General features: G+C 42.0%; 1 protein-coding gene across 2 annotated transcripts in view; it reads right to left on the reverse strand.

Moving 5' to 3' along the window:
- The window catches only part of LOC147693147 (SRSF protein kinase 3-like), a 164,743-nt gene that overhangs the window by 10,925 nt on the left and 128,362 nt on the right, over positions 1-25,456 (reverse strand). For both annotated transcript variants that reach the window (XM_086936892.1, XM_086936893.1), the window contains exon 8: positions 1,559-1,656. In XM_086936892.1, the coding sequence (XP_086793018.1) occupies positions 1,559-1,656 (98 nt within the window). The remainder of the gene's footprint in view (positions 1-1,558; positions 1,657-25,456) is intronic.

Genomic DNA, 25,456 nt, shown 5'->3' on the forward strand with positions numbered 1-25,456 from the left:
ACCGAACACCAACCCTTAACTGAACACTACCACTAACGCTTACCTGAACACTAACGATTACCCAAGCACTAGATTTTACCCTAGCAATAAACCTCCCCCAAATGCTGGCTCTTACCTGAACACTGAAACCAAACCCTAATACTAATGCTTCCCAAACTCTAACCCTAAACCGACCAGCAGCACTAACCTAATTACTAACCCGTACACAAAGAATGACACTAACACTTACCCGAACAATAACCCTTTACCAATGACTAACACTAACCTTTACCCTAAAACTACAACTAACCCCTACTCAAAGAGTAACACTAACTTGTATCCTAATAATGAACCTTACACAAACACTAACATTTACTTGAACACTGTTACAAAAAACTAACGCTTACACCAAACACTAAACCTAAACTGAACACTAACCCTAACAACTAACCCTTCCACAAACAGTGACACTTACCCTAACCACTAACCCTTGGACAAACACTGACACTAACGCTTACCAGGAAAATATCCCTTAGTTGAACAGTAACATTAACCTTTACTTTAACACTAACCCATACACATAAACAAGCACTAAGACTAACCCTAACTCTAACAACTAACCCTTCCACAAACAGTCTAACAACTCACCCTTGGACAACATTGACACCAACGCCTACCAGGAAAATATCCCTTAGTCGAACACTTACATTAACCTTTACCCTAACACTAACCCTTACACATACACAAACACTAACACTTGCCCAAGCATTAAAGTCATTAACCCTTACCCTAACACTAATCCCTACACAAACCCCAACCCTAAACCATATTCTAAGGCCAGGCTTTACCCTAATTCTAATGCTAACCCTTACTCTAGCCCATACCACTAACCTTTACAACCTGTACCCCAAAACTGCCAAGTTCCTTTCTTAACCTAACCATGAACCGAACCATCTCAATAACACTTACCCTAAACATAAATTAACCACTTACCCCTTAATAATTGTCATATTGCTATTTTTGAAAATAACCCAAAATTACATTAATTGTTTCAATGTTCTTAGTGTTTCTTCTTCATTCCCTAAGATCATGTTCATATCTCTTGTCTTTCTTTTCAACTCATGCTTCTGCAGGACTGAGGGAAGGAGAGTGAGATGCTGGGGTGAGATGGTGAGTAAGGACGGTGAGCGGCAGATGGGATGAGGTACTGGCGTTCATTGTGAATGAGCGATACAAGTATGTTGGAGTGAGATGCTGGGGTGAGATGGTGAGTAAGGATGGTGAGCGGCAGATGGGATGAGGTACTGGCATTCATTGTGAGTGAGCGATACAAGTGTGTTGGAGTGAGATGCGGTGAGTGAGATGGTAAGTAAGAACGGTGAGCGGAGATAGGATGAGGTTCTGGCATTCATTGTGAATGAGCGATACAAGTATGTTGGAGTGAGATGCTGTGGGTGAGGTGAGTAAGGACGGTGGGGGCGATAGGATGAGGTATTGGCGTTCATTGTGAATGAGCGATACAAGTATGTTGGAGTGTGATGTGGGGTTCAGTAGGCAGGAAACGGGGAGGCGGGCTTACCGTCCAACAAGCACTTCCCAAGTCTGCAATTTTAACACCAAGCTTTGCCGCGTTCCCAGATTCAAAGAGGTGAGTTAGGAAACTGAGCTCTGCACCCTCTACAGCAAGAAAAGAGGAACATCAGTGAGTCAGCAGAAATAGTCTAAACAGCATTGAGTGAATCATCACGGTGTGAGAAGTGAATCAGCAAAAACAATATGAAAAGCAAAAAATCAGCAGAAAGACTATAAGCAGCAGAGAATCAGCAGCAAGAATGTAAGCAGCTGTGAGTCAGCAGAAAGAGTCTGAACAGAACGAACTGAGTCATCACAGTATGAGAAGTGAATCAGCAAGAACAATATGAAAAGCAGAAAATCAGCAGAAAGACTATAAGCAGCATAGAATCAGCAGCAAGAATGTAAGCAGCTGTGAGTCAGCAGAAAGAGTCTGAACAGCATTAAGTGAGTCATCATGGTATGAGAAGTGAATCACCAAAAACAATATCAAAAGCAGCAAATCAGCAGAAAGACTGTAGGCAGCAGAGAATCAGCAACAAGAATGTAAGCAGCTGTGAGTCAGCAGAAAGAGTCTGAACAGCATTGATTGAGTCATCACAGCATGCGAAGTGAACCAGCAAGAACAATATGAAAAGCAGCAAATCAGCAGAAAGACTATAAGCAACAGAGAATCAGCAGCAAGAATGTAAGCAGCTGTGAGTCAGTAGAAATAGTCTGAACAGAACTGAGTCATCACAGTTTGAGAAGTGAATCAGCAAGAACAATATGAAAAGCAGTAAATCAGCAGAAAGACTAAAAGCAGCAGAGAATCAGCAGGAAGAATGTAAGCAGCTGTGAGTCAGCAGAACGATTCTGAACAGCATTGATTGAGTCATCACAGTATGAGAAGTGAATCAGCAAGAACAATATGAAAAGCAGAGAATCAGCAGAAAGACTATAAGCAGCAGAGAATCAGAAGCAAGAATATAAGCAGCTGTGAGTCAGCAGAAATAGTCTGAACAGAACTGAGTCATCACAGCATGAGAAGTGAATCAGCAAGAACAATATGAAAAGCAGAAAATCAGCAGAAAGACTATAAGCAGCATAAAATCAGCAGCAAGAATGTAAGCAGCTGTGAGTCAGCAGAAAGAGTCTGAACAGCATTGAGTGAGTCATCATGGTATGAGAAGTGAATCACCAAAAACAATATCAAAAGCAGCAAATCAGCAGAAAGACTATAGGCAGCAGAGAATCAGCAGCAAGAATGTAAGCAGCTGTGAGTCAGCAGAAAGAGTCTGAACAGCATTGATTGAGTCATCACGGCATGCGAAGTGAACCAGCAAGAACAATATGAAAAGCAGCAAATCAGCAGAAAGACTATAAGCAGCAGAGAATCAGCAGCAAGAATGTAAGCAGCTGTGAGTCAGCAGAACGATTCTGAACAGCATTGATTGAGTCATCACAGTATGAGAAGTGAATCAGCAAGAACAATATGAAAAGCAGAGAATCAGCAGAAAGACTATAAGCAGCAGAGAATCAGAAGCAAGAATATAAGCAGCTGTGAGTCAGCAGAAATAGTCTGAACAGAACTGAGTCATCACAGTTTGAGAAGTGAATCAGCAAGAACAATATGAAAAGCAGTAAATCAGCAGAAAGACTATAAGCAGCAGAGAATCAGCAGGAAGAATGTAAGCAGCTGTGAGTCAGCAGAACGATTCTGAACAGCATTGATTGAGTCATCACAGTATGAGAAGTGAATCAGCAAGAACAATATGAAAAGCAGAGAATCAGCAGAAAGACTATAAGCAGCAGAGAATCAGAAGCAAGAATATAAGCAGCTGTGAGTCAGCAGAAATAGTCTGAACAGAACTGAGTCATCACAGTATGAGAAGTGAATCAGCAAGAACAATATGAAAATCAGCAGAAAGACTATAAGCAGCAGAGAATCAGCAGCAAGAATGTAAGCAGTTGTGAGTCCGCAGTAAGAGTCTGAACAGCATTGAGTGAGTCATCAGGGTATGAGAAGTGAATCAGCAAGAACAATATGAAAAGCAGAAAATCAGCAGAAAGACTACAAGCAGCAGAGAATCAGCAGCAAGAATGTAAGCAGCTGTGAGTCCGCAGAAAGAGTCTAAACAGCATTGAGTGAGTCATCAGGGTATGAGAAGTGAATCAGCAAGAACAATATGAAAAGCAGCAAATAAGCATATAGAGAAATAGTCTGAACAGTAATTATTGAGTCATCACGGGATGAGAAGTGAATCAGCAAGAACAATATGAAAAGCAGCAAATCAGCAGAAAGACTATAGGCAGCAGAGAATCAGCAGGAAGAATGTAAGCAGCTGTGAGTCAGCAGAAAGAGTCTGAACAGAATTGATTGAGTCATCACAGTATGAGAAGTGAATCAGCAACAACAATATGAAAAGCAGAAAATCAGCAGAAAGACTATAAGCAGCAGAGAATCAGCAGGAATAATGTAAGCAGCTGTGAGTCAGCAGAAAGAGTCTGAACAGAATTGATTGAGTAATCACAGTATGAGAAGTGAATCAGCAAGAACAATATGAAAAGCAGAAAATAAGCAGAAAAACTATAAGCAGCAGAGAATCAGCAGCAAGAATGTAAGCAGCTGTGAGTCAGCAGAAAGAGATGCAAAGGGAGGCATTGGGAAAAAGGGTGCTAACATGCGATTATGCATGTTTGCACCCTCTTGTAAATAGGGCGATAGTTTTATCTCTGCTTTTTGGCTTTTTAAGCCAAAAAAGGTCAGATAAATAAAGCTCTTGTAAATATGGCCCCTAGTGCTGCCCTTAATGATTATAACAGAATAATTTAAATATTGCTCTTCGTTATCTAAGGTAACTTATGCGAACAATTCAGAGATCAACTGTTTAACAGAATTTGTGCATCATGTATTTGCAAAGGGGCCTGGAATTATAACATCATCTACAGAGACCTTTAAATGATACAGAAACTGAATAATATCTGTTCGACCCATTATTTGATTGAGAACCTTTTTTCAGACAACTCCATTAAGCACAGGATACACAGTGGCATTCCCAGCAGGGTAGTCCCGATGAATTCTTAGGCAAGAAGAATGAGGTTGCAATTTTCAAAGCACAGGAAATGACACTGTCCTATCATGAATGTAATCCCCATGTATTGAAAGCAAAATTACAATTAGCATTATAATTTAGAATCTAAAGAAAAGAACTCCAGTTAGCAATACAAGTATATGACCAAGGTGGAAGACAATATTTGTGCGAAACCGACAGCATGCAAGAACCCATCTGTTGCAAGTGATTAACTGGAAGCAAGTTTTTGTTTTCTTCTCTTTTGAAATCAACATTTGGATTCTTTTTGTACAGTACAATTTCTTACAATGGAATTATTTCCCATGTTGTAGGCTCAGTGGGTGGTCCATATAAACCGTGGCAGTAGTATCCACAGTTCAAATTGTTGGAATCACAGCATCAGACTCATCCATAGAGACTGGTACTTGGTGTAAGGTTGAGGACACAGCAGGCTCTTAAGTCCCCGAAATGGGACTTAAGACTTCTTGGTTGCACTCGTCTTGTGATAGCTCTCGCAGAGCAGGGAGAGAATGTGCTGATTACTCCAAAGGCACATTGTGTCAGAGGATGTCTACTGAACATAATCAGTCACATAGTGCTTTTTAACAGGATCAATTGGCACCTTCCTTCTGTTTATGTGCATTTTACCCCAAGAACTGGAACGGGTGGGTTGTAGCCTGGGCTGAAGAATTGTTTGTCAAGTATTTTTCGTGTACTACCTCACCCACTTTGTGTAGCCACAAGTCAATAATTTTAGACTTTTATCTTCACCAGTGGCAGATACTCAGAAAAGCCTCTCATAAGCAGTGTAACCACTAAATACTCCTCTAGGTAAGCTTCTAATGCTCTCTGAACACCATATGGGTTTTGTAACCGACTCAATCATGTAGCCAACACCCTGGTGGACAAGTATGTTGTGCCATTAGTGCAGTCTACAAGTCCTTTACTTTCGGGGTGGAAAGCATGCAAATATAGCGATACCAGGGCAGACATAACATCCCTGAATGCCTTGGCGGGAAACACAGAAGTGCTGTCTGCATGAAAGGTGTGAACTACCCCCATTGCTACTAGGCACTTCCAGGCTTTTATGACAGCTTGAGCAGTGGTAATCGTTTGTGGTCAAGCCCAAAGGAATGGAGAACAGGATTCAACATCAACTGTTATATATTTTTAACCGTTTACTCTCAGGATTGGCATGACATGTTTGAGGAATTGATGTTAGAGATGGTATTGCAACAGCAGAATGCTCTGTATCTGTTGGCAAATATTGCACTAGTGCACATATTTCTTTGAGAGCCTTGATAAATATGGCCACCAGTGTTGTTACTGTGGCATTGATGCAGTAGCACTTATGGCATAGTCCACAGAGCAGTCCTTATTAACTGTAACATAGTCTGCTCATGAGGAATATGTCTATCTCTGACTCCAGTAAATCAAGAGAGAGGTAGCCAGGCTAGTTCCAGGGAACAGGGCTCTTAAAACAAATTAAGCAGGGAAAAGATTCCCTGGAGATAAATTCCACATACCATTCACACTAAGCACCTTCACACCCTTAGCTGTATATTGTCTCAGATAGAAGAAACAACTTTTCAATATCTCTTATCTATAGTTCCCAATTGTTAACCACAGTTGTAAGTCCTATAACTAAGATTCTAATCATCCACAAGATTAAATTATGATCCCACAACTGAAATATAGGGTTTACACCAATTTATTAAAAAGAGTTTAACTCACTAATATCACTTAAAACATATCTAGATAGATACAATGAATATAAATAAAACAATGAATAAAAATCACAAATTATGTGAAACACAATCCTAAGTAACACTCTTAAATGCAGGAAAAAACGTAAATAAAAACATAGACCCAAAACAAATCACAATAGCAATACTCTGTTGAGAAATCAGTGTGATCCAAATACACTTTATAATTTTTCCGGGACTGATTTGTAAGAAGTTATCTTTCTTATCTAATCTCCCTTGTTATATTGGATTCTCATTGAGCATGATCGTCGACGCTTTTCGGTGGCAGATTTGGCTTAATGGACAGAAGCCACCTTCTTCAGGACAAATATCGATAAGGGGTCACTTTTATTCATAACATTAAAAAATGTATCCATACAAAAAAGAGACATATATCAACTAGGATATATATAAAACATCATTTCTTCAAATCCGACATTTTTATTCCATACAATCCTATTAGCATTGTATATATAAAACAAACTCACCCCCCCTCCTTCATTATTACATTGGGAAAGTTACATTACATTGTACATATTCACATTTCTTATTTTTTGGTACACTACATTCCAGAGTGGATACATTACAACTATATTCTATGTTTCATTAACTACTCCCTATACTCTAAATCAAGAAGAGAGAGAAAAGGGAACATAGATCAGGAAGTTAAAACATTCATATCCATACATTCCAATCATCTCACTAGTTTATCACATCTTTTTTATATGTATACTAACCATAGGGACATAATTTGTATAGGTCCTGATGTTCAATGGAATAGCTGATACTCCTATCCCAGGGTCCTTATAGTATGTGGGCCTCTTTGTATAAAAAAGAGAGAGAAAAGAACCTTTTGAATCATATTTGTAGGTATCTTTACAGTTGTTTCCCTAGACTGTTCCATTACTATTTATAATTACCTTAAAGTATAGTACTTTCCTTCCGTTTATTGAACTTCTGGTCCATATTGATTAATGGCTGATACCCCTGATCCGTTACACGAGAACGTGCAGGTATAGCACCTATAGTTTAAAATAGGAATATAGAGCTCCCTCAGAATATATTTCTTTTATTCCTATTGCATTTAGTATGGTCCTGCTTAGCATTTTGTCCAAGCTTACCTTTTCAAATTTGTTGTTGTCGATGATAACATTTCACCTTGTGGTAGAAGTGGTATCCTATCCCCACTGTATTTTTACTAGCCCGTAGACTTTTTGGTACGTCTATCGCGGCACATACAGTCACCGTAACCTGTGTGGGATGTAGACAAAGAAATGAGGATGTATCCACATTCTGGTAATTCTTCCCGGTCCCAAAAAGGCCTGGTTTTGAGCTTCTGCTAAATCACCGAGGTAGCGTTTGCTTAAACTCTTATAGAGGAGTATACCACGATTTTAAACAGGGACACCCATAGTAGATATAGAATGGGTGATTAACACCTTACGAGGGATCCAACTATGTACATAAGGTGTTGTGAACTGCATGAGGATGGTACGATTTTAAACGGACACACTCGTAGTCGATATAAAGCCGTCTAGTGTGTTGGCTAAAGATGTATATATATATATATATAGGGTCTCTTTAAAATGAACAGCCTTCCCTACATCTCTCCTGGGTACATATTGTTGCCCTAGTTCCTTATAGTGTATAACAGGATTGTGTTCAGTATTTAAACTCATCTCTCAACCACTAAATGGTTGATATTGTATCTTATCAACTTCTTCTTAGGCTCAGTCTATCTATAATCCTGTTAGCTGCAGTTTATCGCATGTTAATGACATTGCTATATATCCTTGCCCTATTTCCTGCAGTATTCAGCACCTTTTACGCCTGGTTAGATATCTTGTAAGCTATTATTCCCCCATTGGCTCTATATCGACTACGAGTGTGTCCGTTTAAAATCGTACCATCCTCATGCAGTTCACAACACCTTATGTACATAGTTGGATCCCTCGTAAGGTGTTAATCACCCATTCTATATCTACTATGGGTGTCCCTGTTTAAAATCGTGGTATACTCCTCTATAAGAGTTTAAGCAAACGCTACCTCGGTGATTTAGCAGAAGCTCAAACCCAGGCCTCCCTATCCTGTCTCCCCGGGCCTCGTCTTGATTTAAAATAGTGTTTCCTCTGCGTCTTGACAAGAGATCAACAACAGACACCATATTCTATAAACCCGAGCCTCATCCTAGGACACATTAATGCAAGTCCGCGATAGCGTATATGCAGATATCTCGTGAATATGTTATCCCCTTTACCTAACACGATAATTCCATGAGGAGGGGCAGAGTCTTACCTCGGTATGGTAACGTCTTGTCTTCAAATCCGGAATAAATACTGTGTGGCTGTATTGCCTCTTATTTATGTTGATCGTAATTGGTCTCATCCACCTCAAGTATCGTGGATTGTAAGAATATCGCGTGATCTGGGGTGAGCGATGCCGAGCATATCTGGCGGTCATCTTTCAACGTACTTAGTTAGCTAGACACTTGTTCCTACATTGCCTACCGCGCATGTGCGGCGGCCATCTTAACTTTGGCAGAACTAATAAACACGGACTGCCCTTACTGTCCAGTGCATTTATTTTACAAATTCCATTGCTAATAAAGTTTTTGAGTCGTTTTATTTTATTTTATCATTTATTTATTGAAGGATTTAAACCTAAACTGCAATTTATTTAAGAATGATGACATTTTTGCATACTATTGCATTGGACTACTACAGGGCCTCTATTCTATAATATTCCCTCTATATCCTGTATATGATATAGATTACACCATGCGCTTAAATTCATTGGGCTACTCCCATCCTGACCACGATACTATATTACTCTCTGACCTATTGATTTTAAACATCATATCCTACATTTTGTCCAGGATTGCTATATAGGTATGATATTATCCATAAAATTCTAGGCTAGTCCTATACTAATTTAATCACTACCCCTCTGGCTGTTGTATTTCAAATTATTGCACTCAAATCCTTTCTGTCTCCGGAGTGTTTATCTGGAAAGTATTATTGGATAATGGTTTACCAGTCCTCCCTACTGTTTAAACCGTTTCTGACAGTATCAAATTTAATCATAAACCATTGTTCCTGTTGCTTTCTATGTTGTATGCAATTCCCTATTCTCCTTTGTTCTGCGATTTTCTCCAAAACTACCCATCTAATGTCCATTGCACTATGACCTTTTTCTTTCCAATGGTTCACAAGGGGTGCCTTCTCTTTGTTTGTATTGATTGCTGATCTATGTTCACATATCCTTAAGTGCAACTCTCTTCCTGTCTCCCCTATATATCCTTGCCACACGGGCACAGGATCAAGTATACAATATTTTTACTCCTGCAGTTATTTAGGGCCAGATGTAGATAATCCCAGTTTACCGACTCTTAAATACCGAATCATACCGATTCAGTATTTAAGAACAGGTAAATGGGATATAGGTAATTTTTCTGTAAAAATTACCGAATCGGTAAGTGTCGGTAATTACCGGTAATTGCCATTCATTCCTATGGGCCTGGGGCCCATAGGAATGAATTTATACAAAAAGGCCCAAACACTATAAGGACCCTGGGATAGGAGTATCAGCTATTCCATTGAACATCAGGAGCTATACAAATTATGTCCCTATGGTTAGTATAAATATAAAAAAGATGTAATAAGCTAGTGAGATGATTGGAATGTATGGATATGAATGTTTTAACTTCCTGATCTATGTTCCCTTTTCTCTCTCCTCTTGATTTAGAGTATAGGGAGTAGTTAATGAAACATAGAATATAGTCGTAATGTATCCACTCTGGAATGTAGTGTACCAAAAAATAAGAAATGTGAATATTTACAATGTAATGTAACTTTCCCAATGTAATAATGAGGAAGGGGGTGAGAGTTTGTTTTATATATACAATACTAATAGGACTGTATGGAATACAAATGTCGGATTTGAGAAAATAATGTTTTATATATATCCTAGTTGATATAAGTCTCTTTTTTGTATAGATACATTTTATAATGTTATGAAGAAAAGTGACCCCTTATCGATATTTGTCCTGAAGAAGGTGGCTTCTGTCCATTAAGCCAAATCTGCCACCGAAACGCGTCAACACCCATGCTCAATGAGAATCCAATATAACAAGGGAGATTAGATAAGAAAGATAACTTCTTACAAATCAGTCCCGGAAAAATTATGAAGTGTATTTGGATCACGCTGATTTCTCAACAGAGTATTGCTACTGTGATTTGTTTTGGGTCTATGTTTTTATTTACGTTTTTTCCTGCATTTAACCTCATAGATGCTAGTAAACATCCCTCCCCAGTGCTGCGCTGTCCATTGGAACCAGTGCTGAATGGACGTCCAATGGTCGTGCGCAGCACTGGGGAGGTAGTGCTGCCGTCGGCCAACGCACCGACGCAGCACTTAAGGGGTTAAGAGTGTTACTTAGGATTGTGTATCACATAAATTGTGATTTTTATTCATTGTTTTATTTATATTCATTGTATTTATCTCGATGTGTTTTAAGTGATATTAGTGAGTAAAACTCTTTTTAATACATTGGTGTAAAGACTACATTTCAGTTGTGGGATCATAACTAAATCTTGTGGATGATTAGAATCTTAGTTATAGGACTTCCAACTGTGGTTAACAATTGGGAACTATAGATAAGAGATATTGAAAAGTTGTTTCTTCTATCTGAGAAAATGTATAGCTAAGGGTGTGAAGGTGCTTAGAGTGAATGGTATGTGGATCTTACCTCCAGGGAATCATTTCTCTGCTTAATTTATCTCTGATTCCAGGTATGAAGACCATGGGTACATTATCTTCTGTGAGTTTGTGGGGGGTATTTAGAAGTAAAGCCTTCAGGAGGCATTTCTTCTTTCAGTGTTGCTTGTATTGCTACTGAGATACCTGCATAAATCTTGGTATGAGATTGAGTTACATCAGCAGCAACCTTAAAGGTTTACACTTCTGTTTTCGCAGCAGTGTCTATCGCACAGTTCCCTTTAACTTGAATTCCTTCACTTTTATGGGCCATGGTGTGCTGTAGCTGGACCAAAGGAAGCTTTTCATGTAAGATAGCCACCTTTGCGCAGAGTTTCTTAATCTTTATTGACCTCTCCTTCGAATCTCTGTATCTGTTTAGTCGCCAATGCAGTAAATCTGTTTTATATCCTTGGATACAAAATGCCTACTCTGACACAAGTGTGGGAACTGATGGATCAGCTTTCTGTAGGGCAAGTAACAGGGCATGATTTGTTTTAGTTGTTCAGGGGAATCACCTAAAATTTGGATGTATGTGTGTAGCTGCTTGAAGTCGGCAACTTAAAAAATCCCCCACACTGCAGCACAAGCCGCCAATTTATTTTGTTTATTCCCAAACAGAGGCTGTGCAGAGCATTCAGTATAGAACATGCTCTAATACTCATGTATGGGTAAAACATTCAGAGTTTGCTGTATACTTTGTGTATATTGCAAACATTCTTGTGTCTATAGTGTAGAGTTATAGTCAAATTTTACGTCAGTAGCATGTAAAGAAGAGGCCAGCAGCACAGCTTGCAGATGTAGATGTTCAACCATAGGAATGTTTGGTTTTGTAGCTGCCTCCGGTGGGAGAGATGTTAATACACTCCTTTCCCTACTCCAAAGGGAGCTCTTTTAATATGGCAGTCTTCACTGAGGTGAGACTTTTCTGAAGCATTCTTCAACAGGAGAGCACAGAGGAGATCTGTAGGTGAAAGAGGTTACCTGTTCTCATTTTTTATTATGTATGCATGCTTGAGGTAATGGAAATACATTTAATAACTAAATGTGTCTTATTTTTTCAAGTGTGGAAATATATAGGGCTCGATTCCGATCCGGTAAAAAAATTGCCCTGTACGATTCGTATCCGGAGCCGTTTCCGTACGACTCGTAAACACACCGTACGACCCGGCGAGTACGATCCGGACCGGGTGATCAGGACGCTATTCGTACGGTCCGCGTCAGGTAAGGGCGATTCGTACGGACAAGCGCTCAATCACATACACACCGTACGCCGCGTACCCCCCATGATCGCTGGGGTACGCGCCGTACCCCTGCGATCATGTGGGGTACGCGCCGTACACCCAGCGTACATGGGGTGCGCACCGTACACTCACCGTACATGGGGTACGGTGCGTACCCCATGTACGCTGGGTGTACGCCGAGTACCCCACATGATCGCAGGGGTACGCGCCGTACCCCGGCGATCATGGGGGGTACGCGGCGTCCCCGGGGGGGGCGTACTGTACTTGTTTCGGCGCGAACTATGCGTTTACGGCTGTTTCCAGCTCCCGTAAAAAAAAGGCTCGTACGTTGCGTACCCGACACGAATCGTACTTGCTGGGTCGTAAAAACCAGCCGCGAACCGTAGCGATGTAACGTACAGCGGGTTCCGAGTGAGACTCGTACGGATATTTTAGTCGTACGGAGTCCTGTACGACTCGTACGGTCTTTGGCTCCTGGTACGGATCGTACTTCGTCGTACGTACGGGGACGTGTACGGGTACGATTCGTACGGGGAAAATTGCTCCGTACGACGATTCGGAGCGCATTTTATCGGATCGGAATCGACGCCATAGTCTCTGGCATGCGTGCTTACAGTCCATGCAATATAGCAGTGTGTGCCTTCGTCCAATGTTTTTCAGAAAACGTGGGAGTCATTAATTCATGCAAGGGCTTCACTTGCTCAGCATAAGGTGGCGAGTAAACCCTACCAAAATTGAGGCATCCCATTATGATTTGTACTATTCTTGGTGTGTCTGAAGGCTGTAAAGCAGCATACTCATGTAGCAATCCAGGCCCAATCCGTACTCTCACAGGACAATGCAGATGTAAGAAAAATCCCATTCAAGTATACAATTTTGGATTTCCTTTTGGTAATTGTATACCCATACTTAGCTAACAAAGTCACAATTGTGTCCAACCTAGCCAGGTGTTCAAGTCATCATCAGTAATGTATATATCACCTATATATGGCAGCACCTCTGGATAGTCTTGTAAGAGTTGAATAATTCTTGCTGCAAAGAGCTCATGACTATTCCTATACCCATAGGGAATCTCGTATGAGAGTAATGAAAACTGCAGACGGAAAAAATGTTTAGAGACTGACACTCAGTGACCGATTCACAGAACTAACTTAAGACAAAATCCTAAACTTACTACTTTTGGTATTCACAGAAGTTAGGATTTTGTCTTAAGTTTATCTTATGACAGACTTAAGACAAAATCCTAACATAAGTCTATCTTAAGACAAACTTAAGACAAAATCCAAACATAAGTCTATCTTAAGACAAACTTAAGACAAAATCCTAACTTCTGTGAATACCAAAAGTAGTAAGTTTAGGATTTTGTCTTAAGTTAGTTCTGTGAATCGGCCCCCCAGTCTCTATATTTTGGATAAAGAATCCATTGTCCTTAGTTAAGTACGATGAGTGTTTTGTGCACCATTTGTGTACATACACATTTACATTTCTATAATTTAATATTATTCTGTATGAGGTATCAGGCTTCTATACTGTAAAAAGAGGATACCTGATACTGTAACTAGAGCTGATCTAATATAGCCATATAGCCCGCTGTAGCGGGCTGTACCGGCTATTAAAGGCCGGCTACCGTGTTAAAGGCCCGAGCCGAAGGGAATCACATGTGGAACTCATTCTTTGTTCCACGCCACACGGTTTCTATACAATGCAGGTGTTTCTTTCAAAGCCCACTCATCTGCATATGTTTTCCTGAGTTCTTCAGGTACTGAGGAGGAAAATGCTGGCCTTATTACCTCCTTCCGGTGAGGTGCATTCCTAATAAAAGTTGGAGGACAATCATCCTCTGCAAGTAAGTTGGCATACGCTTCTGCCAAATAATGCCAGAATGTCGCTTTTATTCTGTGCAGTATGTCCACCTAAATCAGTATTTCTACATTATGGACGCTGTCTGGAGGGTGTTATCCCCATCTGGCGTCTCAGCCGGTACGAATTCTTTAAGTGGAGTCACACCCGGTGATCCTTGAGTGTCTCTGACATATCGTCCCGTCTGCTGCGCTGGCTATAAGCGCTGCCACCCAAGTCCCATTCCACAGAAGTATCTGTAGTGTGCAGGGCATGTTTCTTTGTTATTCCTGCCACTTTCATCTTTTTAAAGTGAGTTTTGAGTTCAATTATTTATTCCTCCTTTTACTATACACTAACCTCAGCTTTACGATTTAATTTTCTGTTAGTGTATTTGTCCTTTCTGCAATACTCAGCCTGTCTACTTCATTTTGCCCTTTTACTAACTCCAGAGTTCCAAAAAGAATGTGAAGAACAGCTATCAAGATACTGATACCCAGGAGGCTTTTTAATTTGATCACAATCCCTGAAATGATATCCACTCCTGTTGAATTCCTGCTTCAGGGGTGATCCAGTCTTGGAGGCATATTATCAAGGGGGTTTATCTCTGCTTTTTTGGCTTTAAAAGCCAAGAAAGCGGAGATAAAATTATCTCCCTATTGCCTAGCTGTCGCTAACACCAGTTAGCGACAGCTAGTAGGAGATAGCGACCATCTTGGGCCCCGCTTTGCATGTCAGTGATATTTATCACTAATGACATGCAAAGTGGGCGTGCCACGATGTTTGCGACTGGAAACAGTCGCTAACATCGCTATCTCCTATTACCAACTTTTGGAGATATTCGCGCTAATACCCAGAAACCGGTCCTAGGATGCTTTTTTCCTGTCCAGGGAGGACCTGGCCTGGCAGTTCCATCTCGACTGTATCCATGAGGCACAGGGTCAAGACTGATTTAGATATGGCTGGGTACAAACTGGGGTGGTATGTTGAGCAAAAGAATGATGGATTTAACCCAGATCTCTTGAATGGGGGTGAATGCACAATTTATTAAGCATTCCGTCCATCATTTGTTTGCGCAGCTATTTTCACCCTAAGTGGGATGGGTATGCCCAGACATGGGTCCCTTGCTCACTGTGCCACTGTATTCAAACTAGCCTGGCTGATGAAGGGTGACATACCCTGAAACTGGTCCCAGGTTGCTTGTTTACGGTCCAGGGATGACCTGGCTTGGCAGTTCCGTCTGGACTGTTCCCATGAGGCACAGGTCAAGAGTGATTTGCATATGGCTGGGTCTAATCTGGGGTGGCATGGTGCGCAAAAGAACGATGAATTTAATCCAGATCTTTTGACTGGGGGTGAATGTATGATATATTCAGCATTCCGTCCATCATTTCTTTGCGTAGCACTATATATTTTTGTAGACACGCTAAGGGTGGTTTTCTAGACCCCCTGGCACTAAAGGAGTAAGTCAATGTTCCAACCTGAATCAGAAAACCAGTTGTACTGCAACCATCACCCCACCCACTGAGCAATATCAGAGCAAGAAATATTCTAGGTACCGATCAATCACATGAGATGTTACAGGGACAATCGGTGGAACCCCAACCCCTCTCTCATTAAGGAATGACGCACTCAAGCATCCTAGAGTACAATGGACCCTTTTAAACATGTATTTTAAAATCAAAATCCTAAGCTAGTGCACAAAATGTGAAATGTAACCTACCTCAATGCAGTCAAACAATCTGATAGCAGCAAAGGCTACCAAACATGTGAACAGAAAATAGGACCTGGTTCTAGTTTCATAGACGGTGCACACCCAGGTACCTGTTTGATCAATGACGTTCTGAGTACAAGGCAATAGCAAGGTCTGCTATTCTCATCTCACACTGCTGGCTGCAGTGATCAATCAGTGCACAAAGCCAAATGCACCGCACTCCGGTAGCCTTCAACAGGAACTGAAAACATGAAGTACAACCTGTGCCAACATCACCTGGCGGGAAGACTCCTCTCTGGCCTTCTTTTTCTGTGCTTGTCTTTTATAACAAAATTTCATTGTTGTTAAGAACTCTTAGTGGAAGGGTCCTGAAGCCTTGTCAATTCTATTCATTCTTATAGACTGGGGGCAGATTTGCAAGCCCCTTGCACCACTTTTGTGTCACTTTTAACATGGGAAAAGTGAGGCAAAGGTGTCGCAAGGGGCTTGTAAATCTATCCCTGGGTTCTTTTGATTTTCAGCCAGAGCAAAGCCCCTTCTAGAAACCTTTACAGATCAATAAAAAACTAATGTAAAACTGAAGCAGTCAGCATTTCCATAAATCATTTCAAATATATTCACAAAGGCCTCAGTATCACACTAAAGAACATAACAATATAAACCAAAGGTGTGTCATATGGATAATGTGTGTTCAGCATTTTGCTTAGCACATGTACCTCAAGGAAGTGGATGCCATTTAAAAAAAACACAACATTCATAACACTGTGAGTATGGACAAGTAGGAGTCAACAGGGATAATTTGAATACCTTTAAGATGGCAGAGGTAGTCTGATATGCTGAGTCAGCAGAAAGAGCAATGACAAGTACACAAGACTGAAGGATCAAAAGTGTTGGGTTCTGTGGTAGCCGGATGTACGTTGTTACAAAGCATGCTTTTACCACGCATGCTGTAACAACGCAAGTTTTAAAATGCATTCCATTACAACGCATTACACTGGGGGGTGCTGGATAGTGAATATTTTAATTTACTATTCCAACACCAGTCCCCGTGGACACTAGGGAAGGTGTTGGATAGTAAATTAAAACTATTCCCTATCCTAGAGCGCCCCCCACTGTAATGCGTTGTAATGGTTTTCGTTTTAAAGTCTGCGTTGTAAAAGCACTGCATGCTAAAAGATGCGTTATAAAGGTTGTTCCCCGTTCAGACCAGTCCTGGTCACTACACAGGTGTAAAATTACATTTAATATTGTGTTTTCAATAAAGTCTGTGGGCCTCATTTATGAGGCTGTGCGTCACTTTTACGCCGCTGGTGCGTCACTTTTTGTGAGGCACCAGTGGCGTAAAAAATGCACCTTGTTGAGCCATATTTACAAAGTGAGGCATCTAGGCAGATGCGTCACTTTCTAAACCCCTGCGCTACATTATACCTGCACCAGGTATAATGTATGCAAGGGGGGCGTATTGTTGCAAGAAAGGGTCATGGAAGTGACGCAGTGAAATCTATAAGATTTCACTGCGCCACTTCTAGGACACAAATGCATCAATCTCTCACGCCTGTCTCACAGCAGGCGTAAGACTGACGCAGGCCCTTTCACATGGGGCTTGCTCCATGTAAAAGGACACATTGCTGGCACTTCTGTGACACACTCCAGCAATGCGTCACCTTTGCGCCATACAGATGCTTCAGAAATACTGACATATCTGTAACTCCTTGAGCCATGATGCGTCATACTGTAAATATGACGCATCATTGGTGTCGCAAGGAGGGCGCAGTGAAAAGTGACGCATCGCTGTTTTAACGCAGCGATGGGTCACTTTTCATAAATGAGGCCCCGTGTCTCATTTCACAATGACTTTCCTTCACATTTCCTGCGAGCCCTGCGTCTCATTCCAGGAGCCTTCTTTTGGTCATTGATTTGTAGCCCGTTGGACTCAATTCTCACTTGTCTCTTTTTTTCTTGATGGAACCTTCTCTGGCACCCCCTGCCTTGCTTGTTCAATTGTAAATCATGCAATTGTGCCTGTGTAAAGGTGGCTTCAGCAATTTATACCATGGTTTTAGTTATACAAATCGAATCACATTCCACTCCTCTGCAGCTTGCAGTACACTTGTTGAATTGTGTTTCAAAACTAAAATCTAGGGTTCTTAAATCACCTTTTATTCATCACAGTTCTCCCTGGGCCAGACGTACGAATCACTTTTGTGGTTGCAAACAGCCCTACTTTTGAAATCGAGCCGTTTGCGATCGCAAAAATGACTTTTCTTATGTAGAATACACAAATTGAGATTTAGCGACGAGTTCCGAAGGTACACAGACAAAATATCGAGTTTTAAATTTCGATATACAATTATATCGAAGTTTAAATATCGATGGGACAAAATATCGAAGGTAAGTAATATCGACAGTCTTAATATTGATATTAGTATGATATCAGTAATATCGAAGTTTTAAATATCTATGTCAATAATATCGAAATAAATAACTTCGATGTTACTAATATCAATTTTTAAATAAATTTAGTGTATATTATATTGTATTTATAATGTTTTATTATTTATTTTTAATGTAATTTAATTAAATATTGTCTTTTACTACTGTAGCGGGTTGTGGGTTTATAGGGGAATAGGGTGGGAAGTAATTTAATTATGTTAAATTAATTATTAATTAGTAGGAATTATTAATTAATTAATTGAGAATTAATTTTTAATTAATTTTAATTAATTGATTAATTGATAAATATGTTCTGTAGCGGGTTATGGGTTTATAGGGGAATAGGGTGGGAAGTAATTCAATTATAATTAATTAATTAATATATGTTTGTACATATTTTAATTATTAATTAATTGGTAATTAATTTATATTAATTAGTTAATTACTTAATATAATTTTGTACATATTTTTAATTATTAATTAGTTGGTAATTAATTAATATTAATTAGTTAATTACATTAATTAGAGTAATTTTTTTATATATAATTTTTTGTTATTCTTAATTAATTAATTGGGGAAAATAATATTAATTATTAAATTAAATTAATTACAGCTAATGTGCTAATATATTTACTTTATTGTTATTGTTAATTAATAATTAATTGGTAATTAAATAATATTAATTAATTTTGGGTAAAGGAGTATTTTTAGGGTTCAGGGTCAGTTTTCAGTTTTTGGGTAAAGGGGTATTTTTAGGGTTCAGGGTCAGTTTTCAGTTTTTGGGTAAAGGGGTATTTTTAGGGTTCAGGGTCAGTTTTCAGTTTTTGGGTAAAGGGGTATTTTTAGGGTTCAGGGTCAGTTTTCAGTTCTTGGGTAAAGGGGTATTTTTAGGGTTCAGGGTCAGTTTTCAGTTCTTGGGTAAAGGGGTATTTTTAGGGTTCAGGGTCAGTTTTCAGTTCTTGGGTAAAGGGGTAATTTTAGGGTTCAGGGTCAGTTTTCAGTTTTTGGGTAAAGGGGTATTTTTAGGGTTCAGGGTCAGTTTTCAGTTTTTGGGTAAAGGGGTATTTTTAGGGTTCAGGGTCAGTTTTGGGTTTTTGGGGTACAGGGATATTTTTAGGGTTCAGGGTCAGTTTTGGGTTTTTGGGGTACAGGCGTACAGGGTAAAAATAATTTTTTTTACATTAAATCAATTAAATGAAATTAAAAAAAAGAAAATTACATTAAATTATTAAGTGTTTTATTTATTTTAAATGTATATGTATTAGTTTTAATTTTGTTTTAATATTTTTATTTAATATTTGTAAAATTATATGTATTTTAAAAATATTTTTACATTATTATTAATACATTTAAAAAAACGATATTTTTAATTTCGATATTTTTGTACTACGATATTATTTTTTCGATATTTTTGTACTTACCTTTATGAAGATATGACTCCGATATTTTTGATGTCGATATTTTTGTGCCGATATTTTTGTATTTCGATATTCTGTCTGTCGATATTATGTCAGACATTCAGTTCCGAATTGCAATTTGGGTTTACGACACACTACCGATTCTGTATTCGGTAGGGTGAGTTTAGGGCGCCTCTTCCAAATACAGAATCACAGTGGTATGTATTATTGTTTAGGGACCACATTCCGGTGGCAGACATTTAATATTTTACCACTTCCTTAAAGGACAAGGTAAGCCATTTAAAAATGAGAGTGGGACCACAATGGACCCCTTCTCCTCTGTGAATGTTGAAAAAATATTTCTTAAGGTTAGGCCTGTTGCCCCATGGACCACTGCCTCATCTTAGCAAATGATAATTTAACTTTTTTTTTTAAAGAATCACGGTTTCTTAAACAAAAGGTTACTTTATTTAAAGGCAATCACAGAGATAGTGGTCTGCTGAGCTCGGCAGGCCACCATCACCGTGATGGGTGATACCTAGTGGGTCGCAATTTGCGAACTACCTCATTAATCTTCATGAGGTAGGTCGAATTGTGACCCACTAGGAATCGTTTTTTTGTGAACTGACCTAATAATACATGGGAAGGTTCACAAAATAAAGCACGAGATGCAAAAACACAAGACGAGTTCTACGACGGTACACCTGGCCCGTTATATGCACCTTTATACATGTTCTTCACCAACTCACAACAAGCATTCTTAGCTGTCTAAATAATTTTTTGAAAATTCTGGTGGCTGGAAAAAAAAGGCCTGAGTTGCAGCCAATCAAAAATTTGTTTGGAATTTTGCACAACTTCACTCCTCGACAGAGACCCTAGCGGTTTGGAAACCTGAAGAACTGGGCATCGTCAGTTACACCAGGAGGTGTAACCAGGCGCTTTACAAGCTTGCTTATTATTAATATCATTATTATAACATGCGTGAACAATAGATGGAATTTGGGGCATGAGAGTCGGGATTAGCAATTTTGCAATAACCAGATCCTGATTTAGGTTGAGGATCAATGGATCAGTTAGGATATGGCGGCCTAGTCCCTACCTGCATTTTGCAGTACGTTTTGCAGTAATACAATGTACTACACATTTCTACGAAATATAATTCACAAACCTACATAAGGAACTACCGCCTACTCTTGTCCTATCTTTTTCTGTGCAGAGACGCTGCACACGTAAGTATATGTTTTAGTAGTGAATGAGGGATGGACAGGCGGAAGCAGCTGGAAAATGCGGAATACCTCCAACAGTGGGTGGGGGGGTTTGTGGGGGTTTAAGGGGGGGTTAGGAAGGGTTTTAGAGAGTGATGTGTGCCCACCGGTAAGAGTAAAAGCACATTGATATTCACAAACTGCCCTTCTACTGTTACTCTGGCCAAAAAGGGACCCAAAATGGCAATAAATGACACCAGCTCAGAACCAAAGCACGTCCAGCACCACACAAGCCCAACCACCGGGACTGCATTGAATCCTCTTTTACAAAAGTGTAGACAACCTGTGCGTCTAACACTAAATCCCCCAAGTTTTCCTAACCTGGCGAACGCAGAAGAATAAAAGTTTATAGCTAGTGGATTTCTTTTTTATATGAATCCAAAATATCAATGATTTTGCTGGGTGTTGTCTTCTTTTTAATTGGTTTTGAAAGTTTACATATTACAAAACTGTAAGCAAACGAGTATAACTTTTGTTCTAAACTTAAATGTACATATTTTATACACAGGCACATACCTTTGCCATAGGCGTTAGGAATAAAGATGAGCATGGGAAAGGCACAAGAGAAAAACATGCCATCTATTCATCCATCCATCCATCCATCCATCCATCCATCCATCCATCCATCTATCCATCCATCTCACCTACCTGCTGATCCATCCATTCATCAGATATCCATGATCATCATGCCAACTGTCATTAATCTCTCCAACTAATACATTCATCCATCCATCCCTCCCTCCCTCCATCTAGCCATTCATCCATCCATCCATCCTTCCCTCCCTCCATCCATCCATCACTCCCTCCCTCCCTCTAGCCATCCATCCATCCATCCATCCATCCATCCATCCATCCATCCATCCATCCATCCATCCATCCATCCCTCTAGCCATTCATCCATCCATCCTTCCATCCATCCATCCCTCCCTCCATCCATCCCTCCCTCCCTTCCTCCATCTAGCCAAGCATCCATCCATCCATCCATCCCTCCCTCCATCCATCCTCCCTCCCTCCATCCCTCCCTCCATCCATCCATCCATCCATCCTTCCCTCCCTCCATCCATCCCTCCCTCCCTCCATCTAGCCATCCATCCATCCATCCATCCATCCTTCCCTCCCTCCCTCCATCCATCCATCCATCCATCCATCCATCCATCCATCCATCCATCCATCCATCCATCCCTTCATCCATCCATCTACCCATCCATCCATCTATCCATCCCTTCATCCATCCATCCATCCATCCATCCATCCATCCATCCATCCATCCATCCATCCATCCATCCATCCATCCATCTGTCCACCCCTTACAATGTGTTTGCCTTGCCAGGACACTGAGAGATCCCGAAATGTCATTGATCTGAAGCCTGCACCATAACAGACAATTTATAGAACTCAAGGACAATGGCCAGTCAATGACTGATGAACATGAGTATGATTCATACATGTTGTCATGATGTGTTATCTGACTATTAGTATCACAGAGACACGACCTCATGGTTGGTGCTCCTGTGATTAAGGCTGGTGCGGACATCAATTGTCACGAGGAATGTATATTTTTAAAATAATCTACATTGCCTGGTGCAACACTGCCTCCACGTGGCCAGACTGGGTATGAACGTAAACTGGCGCAAACGCTTTCTATTGCAAATTGAACCGAACATCTGTCCGGACATCTGCACCTCTTCCCATAAACAGGACGGTCTCTGATACCGGGACATTTAAAGCTGTTACCTGTCTGTATAAAAGGATACGGGGTTACCCCCTCAGGCACCCTAAGAGCCCTCTGGGAGGGGGACTTGGGGCTCCCATTTCCGAGGGGGACTGAGGGACCACATTAGAGTGAATAACTTAGGTATCTAGGAACACCCTCTTTATAGTCACTGTCTATATGTAGTGCCCAGAGTAGGCCTCACCCCTGGAAGGATCGACAGGTGCTCTGCAGTGGAGGGAGCCAAGGGCCCGGGGGTCCGGGGAAGTGGGGGCCGAGTTTTTACACATGTTCTGGGAAAGGTCAAAGTTAGAAGGTTACTGGGAGAATATTATTGGAGAACTACTGAGGTCACTGAGAGGGAGGTCCTGAGCAGCCGAGAGGGAGGTCCTGAGCAGCCGAGAGAGAGGTCCCGTGCAGCCGAGAGGGAGGTCCCGTGCAGTCGAGAGGAGGTCCTGAGCAGCCGAGAGGGAGGTCCTGAGCAGCCGAGAGGGAGGTCCCGTGCAGTCGAGAGGAGGTCCTGAGAAGCCGAGAGGGAGGTCCTGAGCAGCCGAGAGGGAGGTCCGTGCAGGCGAGAGGGAGGTCCTGAGCAGCCGAGAGGGAGGTCCCAAGCAGCAGAGAGAGAGGTCCCGTGCAGCCGAGAGGGAGGTCCCGTGCAGTCGAGAGGAGGTCCTGAGCAGCCGAGAGGGAGGTCCTGAGCAGCCGAGAGGGAGGTCCCAAGCAGCAGAGAGAGAGGTCCCGTGCAGTCGAGAGCAGGTCCTGAACAGCCGAGAGGGAGGTCCCTTGGAGCCAAGAGGGAGGTTCTGTGCAGTCGAGAGGAGGTCCTGAGCAGCCGAGAGGGAGGTCCTGTGCAGCTGAGAGGGAGGTGGAAGGAAGTTATAGCTAGAACAGGTACTAAACGACAATTCAACAAAAAGAATAACTAATTGTGTCTCAAATATAGCCATGTGTGAGATGGACACTCTATAAGATCCCAATATGCAAAAGAAAGATTATTATATATCCTATTTTGAATAGTTTATTTAGATTATTTTTACTTGTTTTGATTCATACACAATCTACATATGAATAAATCCTCCTGGGGGACCTCAACTTCCACCTGGAGAACAACAACGGCCGCAACACCACCACCCTGCTCGACAACCTCGCCAACCTCGGACTCAAGCAGCTGGTGTCCACCCCCACCCACCTCGCCGGACACACACTCGACGCCGTCTTCTCATCCAGCAAAGACATCGCCTTCAGCCACGCCACTGGACTCCACTGGACGGACCACAGCTGCATCCACTTCACCTTCAGAAGAACGACGATCCACCACCACCAGCAACCGGTTGCTCGAAGAAGCTGGAACAAGATCACAGCTGACCAGCTCGCCGCTTCCCTGAGCCAGCACCCTCCCGCCAGCTCAGCGAACCCCAGCCAGGCCGCCGACAACCTCACGAAGTGGATCAGCAACTGCGCGGACGAACTCGCCCCACTGAGGACCCCGCCTAGCAGACCCGGCAGCAAGAAGGCCCCATGGTTCACCGACGAACTCAAGAGCTCCAAGAAGAACTGCCGAGCCCTCGAGAAAGCCTGGAGAAGGGAACCAACACCGCCCTCAAGCTTGCCACCCGGAAGCACCACCAACTGATCCGCGCCACTAAGAAAACTGCATTCAAGGACCGGCTGGACAACAACGCACACAACTGCAAGGAACTCTTCAACATCGTCAAAGAGCTCTCCAACCCCAATGCCGGAAACAACGACATCACCCCATCGTAAGACCTCTGCAACTCCCTCGCCTCCTACTTCCACAACAAGATCGCGGATATACACAACAGCTTCAGCAGTCAACCGACGCACGCCAAAACCGAACCACCGCCCCCCACCACCACCCTCCGCGCCTGGACTCCGACCAGCACCGAAGACACCATCCGCTTGATGAACTCCATCCATTCCAGATCTCCGACCGACCCCTGCCCTCACCACGTCTTCAACAGGGCCGACACGGTCATCGCACCCCACCTGCGGGACATCATCAACACCTCCTTCGACACCGCCACCTTCCCGGAGAGCTGGAAGCACGCCGAACTCAGCGCTCTACTCAAGAAACCTACAGCGGACCCCACCGAACTCAAGAATTACCGCCCCATCTCGCTCCTCCCGTTCCCAGCCAAAGTCATCGAGAAGACCGTCAACAAGCAGCTGGCCGCCTTCCTCGAGACGAATGGATCCCTCGACCCCTCACAGTCGGGCTTCCGAGCCAACCACAGCACCGAGACCGCCTTCATCGCTGCCACCGATGACATCCGAGCCCTGATGGACAACGGAGAAACAGCGGCCCTCATCCTCCTAGACCTCTACGCGGCATTCGACACTGTCTGCCACCGCACCCTAGTGCAGCGCCTCAGCAACGTCGGAATCCAGGAGAAGGCACTGGATTGGATCATCTCCTTCCTCAACGGAAGAACACAGAGAGTCCGTCTACCACCATACAAGTCAGAGGCCACCGAAGTCATCTGCGGCGTCCCTCAAGGATCCTCGCTGAGCCCCACCCTCTTCAACGTCTACATGAGCCCCCTCGCGGCCATCGCACGCCAACACAACCTGAACATCATCTCCTACGCTGACGACACCCAGCTGATCCTCTCCCTGACCAACGACCCCGCCGCCGCCAGAGCCAACCTTCACGAAGGGATGAAAGATGTAGCCGAGTGGATGACGACCAGCCGCCTGAAACTGAACTCAGACAAGACGGAGGTCCTCA

The sequence above is a fragment of the Lissotriton vulgaris genome, chromosome 9, assembly GCF_964263255.1.
Source record: "Lissotriton vulgaris chromosome 9, aLisVul1.2, whole genome shotgun sequence".
In the NCBI taxonomy this organism is placed as follows: domain Eukaryota; kingdom Metazoa; phylum Chordata; class Amphibia; order Caudata; family Salamandridae; genus Lissotriton; species Lissotriton vulgaris.